The sequence below is a fragment of the Macaca nemestrina genome, chromosome 13 (assembly GCF_043159975.1).
Source record: "Macaca nemestrina isolate mMacNem1 chromosome 13, mMacNem.hap1, whole genome shotgun sequence".
Classification (NCBI taxonomy): domain Eukaryota; kingdom Metazoa; phylum Chordata; class Mammalia; order Primates; family Cercopithecidae; genus Macaca; species Macaca nemestrina.
Genome location: NC_092137.1, coordinates 120,617,845 through 120,637,329, shown reverse-complemented (window position 1 = coordinate 120,637,329; position 19,485 = coordinate 120,617,845). Strand labels below are relative to the sequence as shown.

General features: G+C 44.0%; 1 protein-coding gene across 3 annotated transcripts in view; it reads left to right on the top strand.

Annotated features, from left to right (window-relative positions):
* LOC105490064 (von Willebrand factor A domain containing 3B) overlaps window positions 1–19,485 on the top strand; it is a 248,703-nt gene that overhangs the window by 97,758 nt on the left and 131,460 nt on the right. For all 3 annotated transcript variants that reach the window (XR_011612122.1, XM_071077305.1, XM_071077304.1), the window contains exons 9-12: window positions 4,149–4,345; window positions 11,358–11,512; window positions 15,890–16,028; window positions 17,092–17,223. Coding sequence is in view for 2 of the 3 variants with exons in the window: in XM_071077305.1 (XP_070933406.1) it covers window positions 4,149–4,345; window positions 11,358–11,512; window positions 15,890–16,028; window positions 17,092–17,223 (623 nt within the window). In the remaining variant the exon portion in view is untranslated. The remainder of the gene's footprint in view (window positions 1–4,148; window positions 4,346–11,357; window positions 11,513–15,889; window positions 16,029–17,091; window positions 17,224–19,485) is intronic.

The window sequence follows — 19,485 nt, the reverse complement described above, 5'->3', positions numbered from 1 at the left end:
TAGAGTTCTGGTTTATTCATTTGCTGACAGCCCTCCTGAAAGGCATGTGGGGCTAGCATGGCAGGAATGAGGTGCCAGGCAGTAACATTTAGTGGAGGAGGATGGGAGACGGGAGTTATGGTGGTGAGAAATCCTGATGGCTGTGAGCCCCTCTGGAGCTGAACCTGGAGGGTGGTTGGATGAGGGACAGTGAGAGGAGGGGCTAGGAAAACTTGCCCAATTTATCTTTGTGTGTGTGGCCCTGGCTATAGCAGGGATGGTTTTCAAAAGCATTTTCCCAGTAGGTCTTTTTCACTGAAAAATGTTCTGAGATTGACAAGTAGGATGGGGAGGACAGGGCTGGTTAATCCTGTGGCATAGATGTGCTCCCTTCTCATAACAGAAAGAACATCTTCAGCAATCTGTCCTGTGGAATAGGAAAGCCATGTAATCAGGATTAGCTGTGAGCTCGTACCTCTAGAATAAATGAATTCTCTCTCGGTGAGAATTCATGTAACATTTGTAATTAAGATGACTGCTGGGGAATGGGAAGGACCCCTTAGTAAGTGACGCTAATGAATGGATGACGCCCTTCCCTGCCCCTCCCAGGAAAATGAGACTCAGCCACTAATTGGTGTAATTAGCACTGGAAGTTAAAAGATTTCCTTCTTTCTTTCTTTCTTTCTTTCTTTCTTTCTTTCTTTCTTTCTTTCTTTCTTTCTTTCTTTCTTTCTTTTTTCTTTTTTCTTTTTTCTTTTTTTCCTCCTTTCTTTAGCTTTAGAGTGCCTGGGCTCTTTGGTTTCGATTGCTTGGTCACCCTTCTTTCCTCTGTGAAAGTTCAGGTTGCTCTGGCGGCTTGCCTGAACCCCCTTTTCAGATGGTAATTGGGAGCCTGAATCCTGCCCTCAGGACTGCAGTTGGAGTCAGAAGTTAGTCTCTGCCTCTTTCAAAACCCTTGCTAGGATTGGTTCGAATGTGTTTGTAGGAAGTTCTATGGTAAGCTTGAATTTATACTGGACAGAGGGCTCTTATCTTTTTTAAAAGAAGGCTGCCCAAAACAGAGCAGAAGGATATAATAAGGTATGTGTTTTTATGGAAATAATTGAATGAAGATTTAATTTCCTACTACACCTATGGATCAGGAAAAAAAGGGAGAGGAGAAAAGGAAAGGTCTTCCTAAGCAAAAACACAGTGAATGGGAATATAATTAATAAAAACTGAGGAAAATGTCGCCCCAAGGGTTTCTCCGAGGAGGCTGATCTCCCTGACAGAAACGGCGGCGTCCTCTTTTTGCTGCCTCCGTGTGATGGGGGAGTGTGCAGGCGAACCCCAGGGACTCGAAGCTCTGAGAAGCCTCTGGCTTGAGCTCCCAGAGAAGGGTGAAAAGATGCTTCATGATTCATGGAGAAGCCAGTTCCCGGTGTCGGGGATGCTGCTCTGAGGGGCTTCTGATGCCAGGTTGGTTTCAAGTCCAAAATCCAAAACAAGCTTCTTTGAGAAGTTCCCCACTCGTAGGTTTCAGAGTGAATTCTTTCAATGGCGTTCTATTAAAATTCAAGGACATGGGTCTCATAAAGCATTCATGTGTCCTTTACATATTATACAGAAGGAATTGGCTCTAACACGATTTATGTCTTCCAATCTTACTCTAATTATATATCCCATTAAATATAGTAATGGGAAAGTCTGGGCCATATTTTTGTTTCCCTAACAGTGAGTGCTACTTTTTAATTACTAGGACTTCACTTGCGTCTGTGTCTGATGGAAGCATCAGCTGATGGGGTTGCCAAGTCTTAACTGAGAAGTCCTTTCCACCTTAAGCCAGTGGCAAAGCTTTGGCTGCACAATACAGTTGCCTGGGGAGCTTCAAAAAATCCCAGTGTCCAGGCCGCGCTCCCAAACCAGTTAAAACGGAATCTACTGGATGGGACTCAGGCATCAGTATTTCCTTTAAAGCTCCTCAGGGGATGCCACTGTGAAAGGCTGAGAGCCATTAATGGAAGCGGAGTTAAAACTCTGTAGCGCTGGTGGACCTCCTACGTGATAGCACTGTTAGAAAAAAACATTGCCCTGCCCAGAACCCCTTCCGCGTCTTTCTAGGGCTCCCACGGTCCCAGTGGGGCCAAAGCCTCAGGGTCCTCTGCCTTCCAGTGGTGTGCAGGTGTTTAACAACCCACTCCCGGGAATGAAAAAAAACCCCGATGTGTGGCGTGTGTGACTTCCAGATTCCGTAAATACTCCCACCGAGGTCTGTTTCAGCCTACCAAGGGGCCATCGCCGAGCATGGAGTTGGGAGACGTGCGCAGCCAGCTCCAGACACCAGTGCCTCCTTCCAGCTTCACAGTTCCTCACCCCTCCTTTGTGTCCACCCCTGAGTAACTCATTCTCCCTTAGGTGCTGTTCCAAGTTTTGAGTAATCTAGAAAAATAGTTTTCTGCTTGTGTGATATGCTGGCTTGTCCTGCTCAGGTAACATGACACGTCTTCCCAGTTAGACTGTGGATTACCCCTGGAAAACACCACGGGAATGTGCCTGAGGCTGGAGATGTTTAGGCAGTTGGCATTCTGGGTTATACTTTACCCTGTGGAGCTAAGGTGAGTTGTCCTAGATAGGGCACATGAGGTCTCTGAGCCTGCAGGGTGGAATGCCAGGCTGTGAGTCAGGGCACACTCACCAAGGTGACAAGGGAGTTTCATGGGAGGCAGCCTGCTAGCCTTTGTGGGTTGATCACCTCCACCTCATCGCTTCTGTTTCCACCACATTACAAAGCACATTCACATGCCTTGTCTTTCCTTCCTTCCTTCCTTCCTTCCTTCCTTCTCTTTCTTTCTATTCTTTCTTCTCTCTCTCCTTCCTCCCTCCCTCTCTTTCTTTCTTTTCTTTTCTCTTTTCTTTTTTCTTTTCTTTTCCTTTTCTTTTCTTTCTTTCTTTCTTTCTGTTTCTTTCTTTCGTTTCTTTCTTTTCTTTCTTTCTTTCTCTCTCCTTCCTTCCTTCTTTTCTTCCTTTCTTTCTTCTTTTTCTTTCTTTCTTCTCTCTCTCTCTCCTTCCTCTCTCCCTCCCTTTCTTTCCTTCTCTTTCTTTCTCTCTTTTTCTATCTCTCCCTTTCATTCATTCTTTCTTTCTCTTTCTCTCTTTCCTTCCTTCCTCCCTCCCTCCCTCCCACCCACCCACCCACTCTCTTTCTTTCTCTCTCTCTTTCTTTCTTTCTTCCTTTCTCTTTCTTTCTTTCTTCCTTCCTTTCCTTTCCTTTCCTTTCCTTTCCTTTCCTTTCCTTTCCTTTCCTTTCCTTTCTTTCCTTCCTTTCTTTCTTTCTTTCTATCTCTCTCTCTCTCTTTCTTTCTCTCTTTCTATCTTTTTTGATGGAATCTTGCTCTGTTACCCAGGCTGGAGTGCAGTGATACAATCTCGGCTTACCACAACCTCTGCCTCCCGGGTTGAAGCAATTCTCCTGCCTCAGCCTCCCAAGTAGCTGGGATTACAGACGCATGCCACCACACCCGGCTAATTTTTGTATTTTTAGTAGAGATGCGGTTTCGCCTTGTTGGCCAGGCTGGTTTCAAACTCCTGACCTCAGGTGATCCACCTGCCTTGGCCTCCCAAAGTGCTGGGATTACAGGTGTGAGCTACCACGCCTAGCTTCATATAACTTTTCTCACTGGATTGCTGCAGTTTACCTAGGAAGACCAAGCAAATACTATCTTCCAGCTGCAGGTGAAGAATCCTGCCTGAGCTAAGAGAGGTCAGGTGGAGTGACTCCCCCAAGTTTGAGCAACTTGCCCAAGCTCGTAGGTGATGGAGCCAGGACTTGAAGCCAGAGCTTCTGACTCCATCCTCACACATACATGGCTCCTGACACACAGCCTTGGTCTACTGGTCACCTCCACCCAAGTGTGGGGCCAGTCAACTTAGGGAGAGGAGGAAGTGAAATAAAAAATAACCCTGCTTTGCAGTCTTTTGAATTATTAGGTTGTTGCAAAAGTAATTGCGGTTTTTGTCATCAAAAGCCTAATAATTCTTTGCCAGTCCTGCTTTGGAAAGCTGTTTTCTGAAATGAAACATGGGTTCTGTGGTCCAATAAAGAACACGTTCCACGTTGGTCAATATTAAGTTGGGGATGTAGGGTGAATGGCTCATGCCGGACGAATGGCTGACGAGCTGTGATTCTACAGAGTCAGAAACAACCTCTGTTGAGATTGCATCGCATCCAGAAGACACCTGGGACTCTAAGACGTGGCTGCAGAAATATGGCTTGAAGGCCCAGAAGCTATCCTTGTACGACGTCCTTGCCGACTGCTCTTTCCGCCACGCTGATGGAGTCGTGGATATAAAAGCCAGACCGGAGGATGAGTCCGTGCAGACCAGTGCGGTAGGTGAAGTGCGCTCCAGGGAGGGGCTGTGGCCTCCCCTCAAGCCCTGGGTGGGTGAGGCCTCCCTCAGGTCAGAAGGCGGGGAAGGGGCAGCAGGGAGAGAAACCAGCTTGAGTTTCTGTGAGGAAGGGGAGTCCTCTGTTTCCCTCCTCACCCTTCTCCAAAGGGCAGCTCTGGGAGTGGAGATCAAGGCTGGGAATGAGTTCTAGACATCAGTGAGTTGTAGATAAGCCAGGGGCTGGGTTTGGAGAAATGAGGCATTATGAGTCTCAGAATTATTCAACATTATGCAAATAGAGAAGCCCTTTGTTCCCCCGTATTGAATGGAAAAGAGAAATTGCTGGTGAGTGCAGCAAGAGTGTCTGTGGTCCTCTTGTGTTTTCCCTCATTTTTCCAGTGACTGTCAGCCAGCATACAGTGCAATCCCAGCAAATACGGAATCAGATTCTCCAAAGGGCTATAGCCATGAAAAACTTTGAAAGCTGCAGTTCCATTGTGGGTTTTGTAGGAATACAGCTTCTCCTAGTGCCCGACTCCAGCTCCCAGTGAAGGACAGTGCTGGACAGCAGTGCTGCCTAAACTCCAGCATCATGTGTATGAGTCCGTAGGTCCGAAATGGGGCTCAAGAATTTGCATCCATAACAATCCCCAGGAGATTTTAGCGCTGCTGGTCCAGGGGCCACACCTTGAAAAGCAGAGAGGTGTAGAACAGGAGCCAGAAGATGAGGTATCAAAGGTTTAGGAGCGTGGAAAGACTAAGAAGTGTCCCAATAGGAAACAGAAATGAGAATAAAATGAACATGGCAGATTTGCAAAACCAAAGGAAGGCTCTTTCAGGAGGTGACAAGGTCCCAGGTACACGCTGTGAAGTGAACCTAAAATGCAAGCCCAGGGCGGACAGGCAGGTGACCGGCGGGTGACCGCAGCCCAGAGGAGACACCTGGGAAAGAAAATCAAGGCCCCCCTCAAATACAGTGTCACCTCATGTATTCTCGAAGGCTCTGATTCAATGTCAAGGTCATTACTGAGATGCTGGAACTCCAGTGGAGGTGGAACTCCAGTCCTGTTGCCACTTGTTATTAGGCTGACCAGCCACTGAGCCCCACATGCCCTTCATGGAAAGGGCACTGTCCTTCGGGGCTGTGGGAGCCACACCACGTTGTGTTCTTCCCCTTCGCTGCTGTGCATTTATGACAAACTGCACGGAGGAAAATATAAAAACTGAATTAGAAAAATGCGGAGTTGACGCAGCTTGTTTCCTGGCTTACCCTAGGATGCAGGGTAATTGCCACGGTGCAGGGAAAATCTCATTTGTGGGTTTCCTCCCCCAGCACAGTTTTCTGGTTCTGTAGACATTATTCAGTGATGTTCAGCAAATCATACATAACTAAATTTTCATTTTAAAAATAGGCCAGGCGCGGTGGCTTACGTCTAGAATCCCAGCACTTTGGGAGGCCAAGGCGGGCAGATCACGTGAGGTCAGGAGTTTGTGACCAGTCTGGCCAACATGGTGAAACCCCGTCTCTACTAAAAATACAAAAATTAGCCAGGCATGGTGGCGCGTGCCTGTAATCCCAGCTACTTGGGAGGCTGAGGCAAGAGAATCGCTTGAACCCAGGAGTCAGAGGTTGCAGTGAGCCGAGATTGCGCCATTGCACTCCAGCCTGGGCGGCAGAGGGAGACTTTGTCTCAAAATAAAATAAAATAAATACATTAGACCCTGGTTATTTCAAAATATTAATCCCCATCAATTTGAACATAGCTTACTGCAAACTGATGACAATGCAGTATATTCAAGCTAGCTCTAATACTGATCACCTCCTAACTCTTGTCAATTTTAAATGAAATTTTACAGGACCACTTTGAATAATTTGGCTTACAAGAGGGAATTTTACCTCATTTTTTTGTGCTAGTCAAGTATATTATGGTAAAGATTGAGAATTGTCAATTTACCTGTTTATTATTATTATTTTTACAAATACTGATGAGAAAGGAACAGTTTTATTTTTAGTCTTTGGGACTACATACTGCAACTGGATTCACACCTAAAATTGTGACGTGTGTAAAGTAGGCAGAAAATAAGGCTGTGAAATAGGTAAATTATTTAGGGTTCCCCCGACTCCCACTGGGCAAGTTTTATTTAACAATAAAAACTGGTTTATAGTAACAGACCCAGGAAAACTCATTAACACAGGCATGGATGGCTGAAAAGGCCTTGTTATGTAGCAATTCAAAGACATGAACAATTGGGAGGAGGACACAAGCAAGCATTTCTAATAAGGGAATTTCAGGCCAAGCCTGAGAACTTGATATTTCGGGCATCCCTGAAACCACACTGCATGCTTGGTTGCTTGAGCTTGTGCACAAAACCAGGCCTGATGTTCAAAGACCCATTCTTGTCTTTTCGTCTATTTTTCAAACAAATATTTATGGAGCCCCTGCTAGGTACCAGTCCATGTGATGTGGCGGAAGGCACACTGGATATGGAAGGAGAAGTTCTAGGTATCAGTGCTGCTTCTACTAGTTAGTGACGATGAGACGTTGAACAAATCATGTGACTTCTTTGAGCGTCACGCTTCCTATTCGTGAAATGGGTAAAGTGCACATTTACAAATGCATGTCTGAGCACAGTGCCTGGCACATAGGAGATGCCCCATAGGTGTTGCCTTTCCTTGTTTCTGCACTACAAACACTGCGAATCAGAACTGAGCATTTATGGAGTGCTTTTGTGCTTCATATAGAAGGTAAACATTTGTGCTCTCATTTTACACAGGAGAGAACAGTCGCGGGAGCCGCGAGAGGTTAGGTAACTCGCTTGAGATTGATCTTGTGGCCAACGGAGGCAGGGTTTGAACTCGGGTCCCCCGGGCTTTCACACCGCGCTTTTCCCGTTCTGCCACGCTGTGCCTGACACAGAACCTGCCTCTCTGTGGTGTGTGGTCTGGCGGTTTTCCACTGGGCTGCACGTGAGGCACGCGCAGGAAATGCCCCGTGATGGGGACGTGGTGAGCACGAGAGACAGGACACCTTTTCCTTTCCGTCCTTGCAGGGCAGCAGAGGTGTGGTGCCACCCCCGCCTGCCTTGGGAGCATAGGACGGACCTCGTCATGTCCTCCAACCTCTTTCTGCCTTTTCTGGCTGATCTCCATGCAGTTAACTGTACTGGCAGAAACTGGAGGAAAACAGCCACAGTGCAATGCCTGGTTTCACTGTAAATTCCTGCCCGCTAATGTCAGTGGATATTTTGTGCTGCCCAGCAGTTGACTCAGTCCACTTGTTCTCACCAGTCACCACTGGACTCAGGAATTCTCATTGCCATGGGGCTCTGAACGTCCCTTTTCTGACCCCACTCCACCCCTCTCTGACTCCTAAAATCCCTCCACCACACCCTCTGGGCACATCATCAGCAAACCTCTGATGGCCTCCAGGCCTCTGAAACTTTCCCACTGGATGCTTATCGGGGCTTCTCCCTGAGAGGCCTTCCCTGCAGCCCTCTGGAGTGGGAGCTGGTTTCTCTCCCGTTCCCTTTGGACCTGTGGCCCCGGGGTGGCTGGTGGCCTCCTTGCTCCTCTTCACACTGTGTCACTGAAATCATCTCTTGTAGCTGTCACTTACTGAGCTCACCCTCGTCAGCCCTCAAGATTACCGGGCTTCTGTCTTGCTTTCATTGGCTCCAACACCTGCTTTAGTTCATAGTGACTTCAGTCCTGTATGGAGGACCTTTCCAATACCCCAGCCTCTCATTTCTTTGACCTTCTCTTCCCCGATGACTTCCTCCCCAACTCCATCTCTACCACTCCTGCCTTAGGCATGCCCTTGGCCTTGTCATTATAAATAACTGTGTAATAATAACCCACATCCTCAGTTCCAAATGACCCCCTGTCTGACCAGTCATCTGTAGGTTGTTTATTCTCTTGCGCTATTCCCACCCATCTGTCTATTCCCACCCGTCTGTCTAGTCCCACCCATCTGTCTAGTCCCACCCATCTGTCTAGTCCCACCCGTCTGTCTAGTCCCACCCGTCTGTCTAGTCCCACCCATCTGTCTAGTCCCACTCATCTGTCTATTCCCACCCATCTGTCTAGTCCCACCCATCTATCTAGTCCCACCCATCTGTCTATTCCCACCCATCTATCTAGTCCCACCCATCTATCTAGTCCCACCCATCTGTCTATTCCCACCCATCTGTCTATTCCCACCCATCTATCTAGTCCCACCCATCTGTCTATTCCCACCCCTCTGTCTAGTCCCACCCATCTGTCTCCTCCACCAGGATATAGGAGTTACTATTTCTACCACCTCCTCTCTGTCCTCTCTATCCTCCCATGATCCTCAACCAATTTCCCCTTAAACTATTGCATTCATCTGGCAAAACCCCAGATTTAACTCTGGCTAAATCCAACTTTCCGCCTTTTCTGGCTGATCTCTGTGCAGTTAACTGTACTGGTAGAAGCTGGAGAAAAACAGCCATGATGCAGTGCCTGGTTTCACTGTGAATTCACGCCCACTAATGTCAGTGGATCTTTTGTGCTGCCCAGCAGTCCGCTCAGTCCCTCGCTGGCTGCCCTCTCCTGAAACACCCAGCACCTTCCGCTCCACACTCACTACACTCACTCTCCGCAGGTGAGCCGGCTTCCCCTGCCGTGAACATCAACAGGAATGTCATGAGCTTCTGCCTCCACATCTCAGCCCCCCGTGTCTGCCATCTACCTGTATTTCTCCCAGGCCGAATTGTCCTTGTCCTGTCTAAGGCTACTCCCTGCACGGGTACATGACTCTCTCTCCACTCATTTTATTCATTCTCCCTTTCTGCATCACAGCCTCCTATCGCCCCCGTTTCCAGATCATTCGCATCAGCACGCACACATTCTGCCATTTCTCCCATCTTAAAAAGTTTTCTGATCCCATGTGTACCTCTGGCTGTGCCTCATGCCTCCACTTCTTTTAGAATCCAATTCCTCAGTCGAGTTGCATACATTTCCTTCCTCTGCTTCTTCAATTCTCCTCCCATGCTCCTGGGACCTGCTTCTATCAGGCAGAACCCGCACCCCCCCGCCCGCCTGCCAACTTCCACCTCTCCACCAAAACACATGTTTTGCAGAGATCCCAAATTGCAGAGATCCCGAATTGCTAAATCCAGGGGTCCATTCTCAGTCTCTTTTTTGCTTGACCTGTTAGTAAGTTGATCTAGTTGGTCACTTCTTGAATTTTTTTTTTCTCCAGAATACACACTGCTGGTTATCCTTCCACCTCACTGGCTGTTCCTTTCTCAGTCTTCTTTGTGACTTCTCTACGTCCTTAACCTGTTGATGCCGGAGGACGTTGAGGTGCAGTGCTCTGATCGCTTCTCTGTCTACACTCATTTCCCAGGTGGTCTCCTCCAGTCCCATGGCTTTTAATCCCCTGTGCATGCGGGCTGGCGACTTCACAATGTACCCCTCCAGTCCTGTGGCCTTCCCTGATCTCCCGACCACTGCCGTGCTGTTTGGATATCTAATAGGCACCTTGAACCTGAGACATCAGATGCTAAATCTTGATCTTTCCCATTCAGAGCTGCTCTTCCACAACCTTCCTCCTATCAATTGATTGCAACTCCACCCTTTCAGGTCCCGGCCTGAAAACCTCAGGGTTGTGCCTGACTCCTCTCTTTTCTCGCATGCGCACGTCTGATCTCTCGGTGAACACTGTCTGTTCTGTTTTCAGAACGTGCCTGTCATTCAGGATCTGACCACTTCTTACCATGACCTTGGCTGCCCGGGGCCATGCAACTCCGTGACCTTCTGGCTCTTTGCTTTTGCCCTTGGTTCTTGGCCGTCCAGTCTGCTTTTCCGCTGTAAAGCTTTAACCGCTGTAAAGCTGTGAAACCATAAATCAGGCGTGTTGCTGCTCTCATGAAAGCCCTGGGAGGAGTCCTTTTTCACTCAGAGCAAAAGCCAGCTCATTTCCGACTGTCAGCTGTCAGGCTTTACAGGACCTGCTCCTGGCCCTCCTCTTCGTGTGTCCCGGCTTCTCTCACTCTCTCTTCCCTCTATCCCTTTCCTTTGGCAATATTGGCCTTCCTAAAATTTGACAAGCATGCCGGGCGGATTCCCAGCTCGGGCCTTTGCTCTTGCTGTGTCCTCTGACCTCCTCCTGGCCTCCCCATGACCACACTCCGTTCCTCCAGGCCTTCTCTCCTGGTTCACTATCTCTGGGAGGCTTTCCCTGCGAGGTTCTAACTTTTCCCGTCTCTCCCCTCTTTCTCTGCTCTCTGCTCTTCCTCCTTGCCTTACTCTGCGTGTCATCCTCTGACCTGGTGTGTCGTGATTTGCTTATTACTGGGCTCCCCTCCTGCACTGTGAGCTCCGAGAAGGCAGGGGTTTGGTCGTTGTGTGTGTTTGTATTCCTGGTGTCTAGAAGGTCTCCCAGCGGAGGAGCACTGGGTGAGCACCCGTGGGCCGAGTGATAGAGGCCGACTGAGGAGGGCTCGCTCCGTCTGTCCCGGTGGAGGGCGCTAGATGTGCAATGGGGTTCTTGGTAGGAGAAGAGGATTCGTGAGAGTCTCAGTCCCGCTTCCTCCAGAATGGTCTCCCTGGCCGTCTAGTCCACTGTGAGCTCTGTCGCTCTCTCTTCTTTACCAGGACTTGCCAGGTCCTTACTGTCTCAGCCCAGTGCTAGGGACTGAGTATCTAATTCTCCGCATTGCGCTCTCTCTCTCTCTCTCTCTCTGCACGTGTGTGTGTGTGTGTGTTGTGTGTGTGTCGGTGGGGGGTGTCTCTACGCTGGAATCGTTAGCTTTTCTGGGGCACACGTGTGATCGCATGTATCTTTCTTGCCCATGTTCATGGCACCTAGTGCAGGGCTCCATAGGAAGCGGGCAGCGGAACATATTTGGTTGAACTAACAAAGGAATGACTGATGGTAGAGTGAGTGCTAAGAGCCATTTGAATACGACAGAGCTGGAGGTGCCATCTGGAGGCTCTTCTCTTTGGACAGTTTCTGAGTGGCCTCTGTCCTTTGTCCTCTCCTTAGGAGACCAACAAGAAGACAGTCCATGCAAAATATTGCAGCAGGTTTGTGCATGCTCCCTGGAAGGACGGGAGCTTGGTCCACGTGAACATTACCAAAGAGAAGTGCAGGTGGTACAGTGACAGAATCCACACAGCCCTGGCCCGGATCCGAAGGAGGTTGGTGTTATTTGCAGGAAGATACAAGTGGTCTCCTCGCTCTGGAAATTCTCACCTGCTTGATCTTTTTTCCTCCCTTTTATTTTTAGTTGGCAAAAAATGATTGTACCTATTTATGTGATACAGAGTGATATTTAGGTGTGTGTATACAATGTACAAAGATAAATCAGGGTAACTCATGCGTCCATCACCTCAAACATACATCATTTCTCTGTGTTATGAACATTCAAAATTCTCTCATTTAGCTTTTTAAAAAAATATGCACTAAATTGTAGCTGACCATATTGACCCTCCACAGCTGCAGAATACCAGAGCTTGTTCCTCCTGTCTAGCTAAACTTTGGTATTCGCTAACCAACCTCACTATCCTCTCTCTCTACCTTTCCCAGCCTCTAATACAGTTCTACTCACTACCTCCGTACGCTCAGATACTTTCAGCTCCCACATATGAATGAGAACATGTGGCATTTATCTTTCTGTGCCTGACTTAATTTGCTTAACATAGTGTCCTGTAGGCTCATCCGTGCTGCTGCGAATGACAGAATTTTGTTCTTCGGTATGGTTTAGTAGTACTCCATGGTGTATATACACCAGTAAAAGCTCAACTGAGAGAAAGTGCCAACAAACATTGTTAAGTCAAGGTTGCCATCTGATGGTTTGCTGATAGCCTTGTTCAAAAAAAAAGGGGGTTGTTTGGATTCAGATCCCAGCTGCCTTGATGCCAGTGCAGTTTATCGAAAACAGCAAGCCAACGTGTAGCTATCACACTGGTCACATATTGCTGTAGGAGGCTGAGGAATGCTTCTGTTTCATACTCACATTCTTTTCTAGGCCACACGTGTATTGCCCACTGTGTTATACCTTTCCTCTGTACTCTTTAGCTGCCTCTCACAGATTTTGATATATTGTATTTCATTTTCAATCGCCAGAATATTTTCTAATTTTCTCCATCATTTCTTCTTTGACTAAAGGGTTATTTAGAAATGTATTGTTTAGGCTGGGTGCAGTGACTCACGCCTGTAATCCCAGCACTTTGGAAGGCCGAGGGGACTGGATCAGGAGGTCAGGAGTTCGAGACCAGCCTGGCCAACATAGTGAAACCCTGGCTCTACCAAAAATACAAAAATTAGCTGGGCATGGTGGTGGGCACCTGTAATCCCAGCTACTTGGGAGGCTGAGGCAGGAGAATTGCTTGAACCCAGGAGGCGGAGCTTGCAGATCACACTACTGCACTCCGGCGCGGGTGACAGTGCGAGTCTCTGTCACAAAAAATAAAAAAAATAAAATAAAAAGAAATGTGTTGTTTGCTTCCCAAATATTTGTGGATTTTCCTGATAGCTTTTGTTACTGATTTCTGTTTTAATTTCACTGTGAACAGAGAAATAGTGTGTGATTCAATTCTTATAAATTTATTGGGACCTGTTTTGTAGTACAGATTTTGGCAAAAAACATGGTTTTGTTGGGTGGAGTATACTACAGGCATCAATTAGCTCAAATTGGCTGATAGTGTCGTTCAAGTCTTTCATATTATTACTGATTTTCTCTAGTTGTTCCATAAATTACTGAGAAAAGAGTGTTGAAATCTCCAACTATAGTCTTCAATTTTCATTTCAGTTCTTTTTTTTCTCCATGTATTTTGAGGCTCTATTAATAGTTGCATGTACATTTAAGATTGTTGTATTCTCTTGATGAACCAATTGCTTTGTAATTAGGAAATGCCCCTTTTATATCTCTGGTAATATTCCTTGTTCTGAAATTTACTTTGATAGCAGTTTAGCCACCCTACATTTTTTTAAATTTTTTTTTTCTATCATCTTTACTTGTCTGCATCCTATATTTAAATGGATTTCTTACAGATACAAGACATATAATTATATATGATATAATGAAATATATATTGTTTTATTAATCCAACCTAACAATCTTTGCCTTTTTATTGGAGTGTTAAGATCATTTACGTTTAATGTGATTATTGATTTGATAGGATTTAAATCAAAACTTTTGCTATTTGTTTTCTGTTCTCTTTTTACTCACTTTTTACCTTCTTTTGTTTGAGTATTTTTTATTATTACATTTTATCTCCACTATTGTCTTATTAGCTCTACCTCTTTGTTCTGTTTTGATGTGTGTATGTGACTATTTAGGATTTACGATATGCATCTTAGCAGTCACCCTACAAATAATATTATATCCCTTCATGTATATTATAGGAATCTTCCAACTTTCACTCCCACTTCCGTCCTTTCTATTATTGTACACTTTACTTCTACACATGCATTACACTATACATTCTAAACAGTCAATTGTCTTGTAACTAGTTTAAAAACTAGGATAGATTTGTTTTATATTTCACCACATATGTGATATTTCTGTTGCTTTTTACTCCTTTATATGGATCCACATTTCCGTTTGACATCATTTTTTTTCACCTGAAGAAGTTTCATTCATATTTCTGGTAGTGCAGGTCTATTGGTGATGAATGCGCTGTTTCAGTCTGAAAAACTCTTTAATTTACCTTTATTTTTGAATGATGTGTTTGCTAAGCATAGAACTCTGGTTTTACAGTTCTATCTTTCAGTACTTTGAAAATCCTTCTCCACTGTCTCCTGGCTTGCATGATTTACGAGAAGGCTCCTGTCATATTTTTGTTTTTTCCTCCACACATAATGTCTTTGATGCTTTTAAAATTTTTCTATTTATCTCTAGATTTTATCAATTTTATTGTGATATGCCTGGGTGTAGTTTTATTTTTCTTCTTCTTGGATTCTTTGAGCTTCTTGGATCTGTAGGTGCATTGTTTCAATAAAAATTAAAACATTTTGGTCATATTTTTTCAAGTATTTTTTCTGCCTCCCCCTCTCTTCTCCTTCTTCTACTTTGATTACACATATGTTAGACTCCTTGATATTGTTCCACGGGCCACTAGTTCTCTCTGATGAAAGTGCTTTTGTCTTTTTTCTCTCTGAGTTTAACTTTGAATTGTTTCCTTTGCTTTGTCTTTTATTCCCTAATCTTTTCTTCTCCTAATGTCTAATTTACTATTAATACCATGCAGTATATTTTAAATTTCATATATTGTATCTCTCTACAAGTTTTATTTGAGTCTATTTAAATATCTTCCATTTCTCTCCTCGTTCTGTTTATACTCTACCTTTTTGACCATATGGATTATATTTGTAATAGCTGTGTAACATCCTTTTCGGCTAATTCTATCATCTGTATTATTTTGGGATCTGTTTCTGTTGATCAATTTTTCTTATGGTTATGGATCATATTTTCTTGCTTCTTTGTATACCTGGTAATTTTTTATTGGATACCAGACATTTTAACTTTACGTTGTCAGGTACTAGATTTCACTGTATTTTTATATATGTTTTTGATGCAGTTAAGTTACTTTAAACCAGTTTGATCTCTCTAGGAGTTGCTTTTCAATTATGTTAGAATAGATCCAGGGTAGCTTTTAGTCCAGGGCTAATTTGATCCTACTATTAAGGCAATATTGCTTGGTGGCCCATGTATTAAGGAGGTTTTCCCACTCTGGCTGGTAGACAAACTGCTCCTAGCCGTGTGTGAGCTCTGAGGGGTTGATCCGCCTGCTCCTCTGGTGGTTTCTTCTTTGGCTTCAGTAGTTTCTTCACATGCATGCCTTGATCATTACTTAGCCAAAGTTTCAAGGATACCCTTCTGCAGATCTCTGGAGAATGTTCTCTCTCCCTTTCTCCTGTGCAGTAATGTCCTTTCAATATTTTGCCATTCAAATTTTAGTTTCTTAGGCTTTGCTGAACTCTGAACTCAATTCAAATATTTTTTCCATACTCTTTCCTTACCTCCACCCGACAGGCTTTGCCTGTGGCTATGAATTTCACGTATTTACATCCTGTGATGGGAACCTGATCATGGACCGCAGAAGCAGTCCTTCTCATACAGCCACCTGGGCCTTGGTTATTACAGAGCTCTGGGGCTGCTTGATGCTGTGCATAAGTTTCACTGAAGCTTCAGGAATGTGCTGGCTTTACTAGCTTGACTGCAGTCAGCCAGATTAGAAGAACAAATAGTCTGAAGTCATAGCTGAGGTCCTCAAAATATCAGATGACTAGAAGTAATGTATTTTTGACTTTGGCACCCACATTGGATTTATTTTTCTGTCACATTGATTTTCTTAGTTTTGTTTTACTTGGCTTGATGGTGGGTAGTGCATCCTACAGCCCAAATGTAGGATTTTCTGCAGAAAAACCTTGAAGCGAGTGATCCACTCACAGAAGATTGGGTATAAACAGCACAGCGCAGCTCTGTCCTCTGCAGATTGTTAAGTTCTTGGGAAGATTCTCTTGTTGCCTGCAGGCTCTCACCATTCACTTTCAACCTACTTCCTGCCTAGGATTAAATGGCTACAGGATGGGAGTCAAAGCCTCTTTGGAAAATTGCGTAATGATTGCATCTACATTCTCATTGACACGTCTCACTCAATGAAGAGCAAACTGGACTTGGTGAAGGACAAGATCGTTCAGTTCATACAGGTTAGATGGAACTGTGGGTTCATGCATCTGGGGTTTTGTGTGTCATAAATGGGTCTCCACAAAGTATCATCTGTGATGATTATGAGCAGTGGAGAGGGGCTTGTTGCACTAAAAAATTCCTAAGAAAGCCAAATTCAGAGAAATACTCCCTTTTGCTAGTTAAAGAATCATCAGTTCTCCTTTGCAAATAGACCCTATCTCTGATGGATTCTTTCTGTCACACATGAGTTGCTTAAGGGAGTTGCTGTGTTCATTGTTTCAGATTTTCTCTGTCCTGAAATCTGTGGTATACACACACTTCCATTGTCTTCCAGATACTCCTCATCTTAGCACTTTTAACTGCAAATGTTTATTAAGGATGCTGTGTACCCCGGTGCATGGGAGGGGTGCAGGCTGGTGTTTAGAAGCTTCCAGTTCTTATTCTGCCTCTGCTGCCTCTGAGCTGTGTGAACTGAAGCAGGTTGCCCAAGTGCCCTAACTCCTAGTGTCCATGCCCGTCAAATGGCATCACAGTACTGCTGTCAGTTCGTAGTACTGATATTAAGCATTAATCACAGAAATAATAGCCGGGAGTGTTTGAGAAATACAAAATGCACTTTTTAACTTAACAAAGCTCTACAGGAGAAATATGAACAAGTGAATAAAGTTGTAACTGAATAATGGCTTTACCTAAAAGATAATGACTGAAATGATGATGATGTTTTAGATTTGTTTTCTTCAAGCATATTGTATTTGGTGTGCTTATTTGGTATATCCTTAATGTTAGTATTAAAATCACTATTTAATATCACATTATATATATAAACTTTTACATATATGTGGCACATATAATATATATTCATATAATCATATATACATTTGTAAACGTCTTAACACACAAACTGGATAAATTTTATTCAAATGTCCTTTATACTAGATAAGATATTCTCTATTGAATATAATTTTTTGCTTCTTAAACTGAAAATAGAGATCATTGTGGTTAAAATATACCAAACTGTGACCTACCCTAACCCTTTTTTACATGTGAGTGGTTTTATGGTTAAGTTGTCGTTGTCTCTTGTAGGAACAGCTGAAATATAAAAGTAAGTTTAATTTTGTGAAGTTTGATGGTCAAGCAGTTGCTTGGCGGGAACAACTTGCCGAAGTCAATGAAGATAATTTGGAACAGGCTCAGTCCTGGATTAGAGACATGAAGGTAAGTTGGAGACTAAGCTGGGAGAAGCAGCATAGGAGTCTCTCACCTGTGCACTGAGTTCATTCACAGGACAGACATTCTCGAGAGGTGTTTTGCGCTCCCAGGATGGAAGTGGCTTAGCATGTAGACTTTTGTTTTGCTTGCAGTGGTCACATTATAATCCAATCTCATTTGTCTATATAAGGTTTAAATGAGCCTCTTCTTATCTATTCACAGTTCTCTATTTCCAGCTCTGCCCTTGGCTCAGGTTGAAACCCCCTTATGAAAACACATTTCAAAACAGACTTTTTTTTTATACTCAGACATTCAGATTTTTTTCTTCTGAAATTTCATTATTGTTGCAAAAGATGTATTGCAGCCATTCTTATCAGTGGGCTTTGTTCAAAAGTAAGGAGCATGTGGAAATATACAGTACAATCTGAGTGTTTAGGACTGACTGCAAGAAGAGAGCTAGGGCAGGAGAATATAGTAAGAAGGTGAAATCATTTCCTCAGAAGTGACTGCCCTTGGCATTTACACAGACTATTGGGAAGGATTTTCCTTGCCCTAAATTTTCTTATCTTGAACTTACCTTAATTTTGTATAGCATATAGCATTACAGCATTCCAAATATTTGAGATACACTACAATTGAGACCAAGAGTTGTTTTTAAAAAGTCAAATATAGGAGGTGGACATAGTGGTGCACACCTGTAGTCCCAGCTCCTTGGGAGACAGAGGTAGGAGGATCGTTTGAGCTCAGCAATTTGAGACCAGCCTGGGCAACATAGCAAGGCTCTGTATCTTTTTTTAAAAGGCAAATATGTATCACAAACATCTTTAAAATACTTTAGTGCCTAAGTTTAGAGTCTTAGATTTGACAGAAAGTCACAAGTAGATATTGGCAGATCACTGAGATGCCCTAGGGCTCCCTTGTGATTTGTTTTTAAAAATGGGAGGAGAAAATCTGTTCTATAAGAAATAATAATGCCTGTAAGATTTTAATTTAACTGGTCACCTTATCCTGGGAAATAGTGTTGAATTCATACCCAGCTCGTTACATTTCCAGGGTTAACCAGTGAAGTTACTTGTGACGTATGTTCTGTCCTTTTTTTTTTTTTATTTTGTTCTGTGCTTTTATGACAGAATAATAGGAAATATCTTGTTAACTCAGAGCCTACTAGTTTAGGGTTTATGATAACAAGATATTATCTATATAATCTCATTGGATAAAAACATCATTGGGTTCTGCTTTATATAAAATCACTAATGAACAGAGTCAACCATCTATTCAGATTTTAGCCATTTGGCTAAAAACACGTATTCCTATAAAGCACAATTCTTGTCTCCTTACAAATTTTCACTGATGCTCCCTTGCTGGCTTGTTGAATGTCCAACATTCGTTTTCAAAAGGACCAAGGATAAAGAAAATGTGGCATATATACACAATGGAATACTACACAGCTTTAAAAAGAAGGAAATCCTGTTATTTGCAACCACATGAATGAACCTGGAGGACATTATATTAAGTAAAATAAACCAGGCAGAGAAAGAAAAAATACCACATGATCTCACTTATATATAGAATCTAAAACTGTCAAACTTGTAGAAGCAGAGAGTAGAATGGTGGTTACCAGAGACTGGGAGCAGAGTGCCAGCTGGGGATGGGGAGATGTTGGTCAAAGGTACGTAGTTTCAGGTAGACAGGAGGAATAAGTTCTGGAGTACAGCGTGGTAACTATAGTTAATAACAGTGTATTGTATACTTGAAAATTGTCAAGAGAGTAGATTTTAAATGTTCTCACAACTCAAAAATATGTCAGGTGATAGATATGTTAATTGGCTTCATTTACTCATTCCACAGTGTATACATGTATCAAAACATTACATTGTATACTATAAATATATACAATTTTGTCAATTAAAAGTAAATTAATTTTTAAAAAATGATAATAAAGCCAAATTCTATTATTCTTTCGGCTGGTTTGGTCCAGTAATCAACCCGATAGCACTCAGGGTGGTCTGAGCCTGCTTTGTGCTGGTGTCCTGCAGCAGTAGGTCCCCAAACAAGCACAGCCATTCCTGAGGCCAGGGGAGCGCAAGCTGTGGTGGCACCTGCCCAGTAGTTGAGGGGGGAGATGGGAGGAGCAGGTGCAAAACAGGTGCCATCCTCAGACCATGTTTCCTTGGGGTCTCTCTGTCTGGGTCTTCCCCAGCTTTGCCACCATCTTTTCAGCAGTAGGGTTTTCAACAAAAGACTATTGAGAATGGGCTCAGAGGGAAG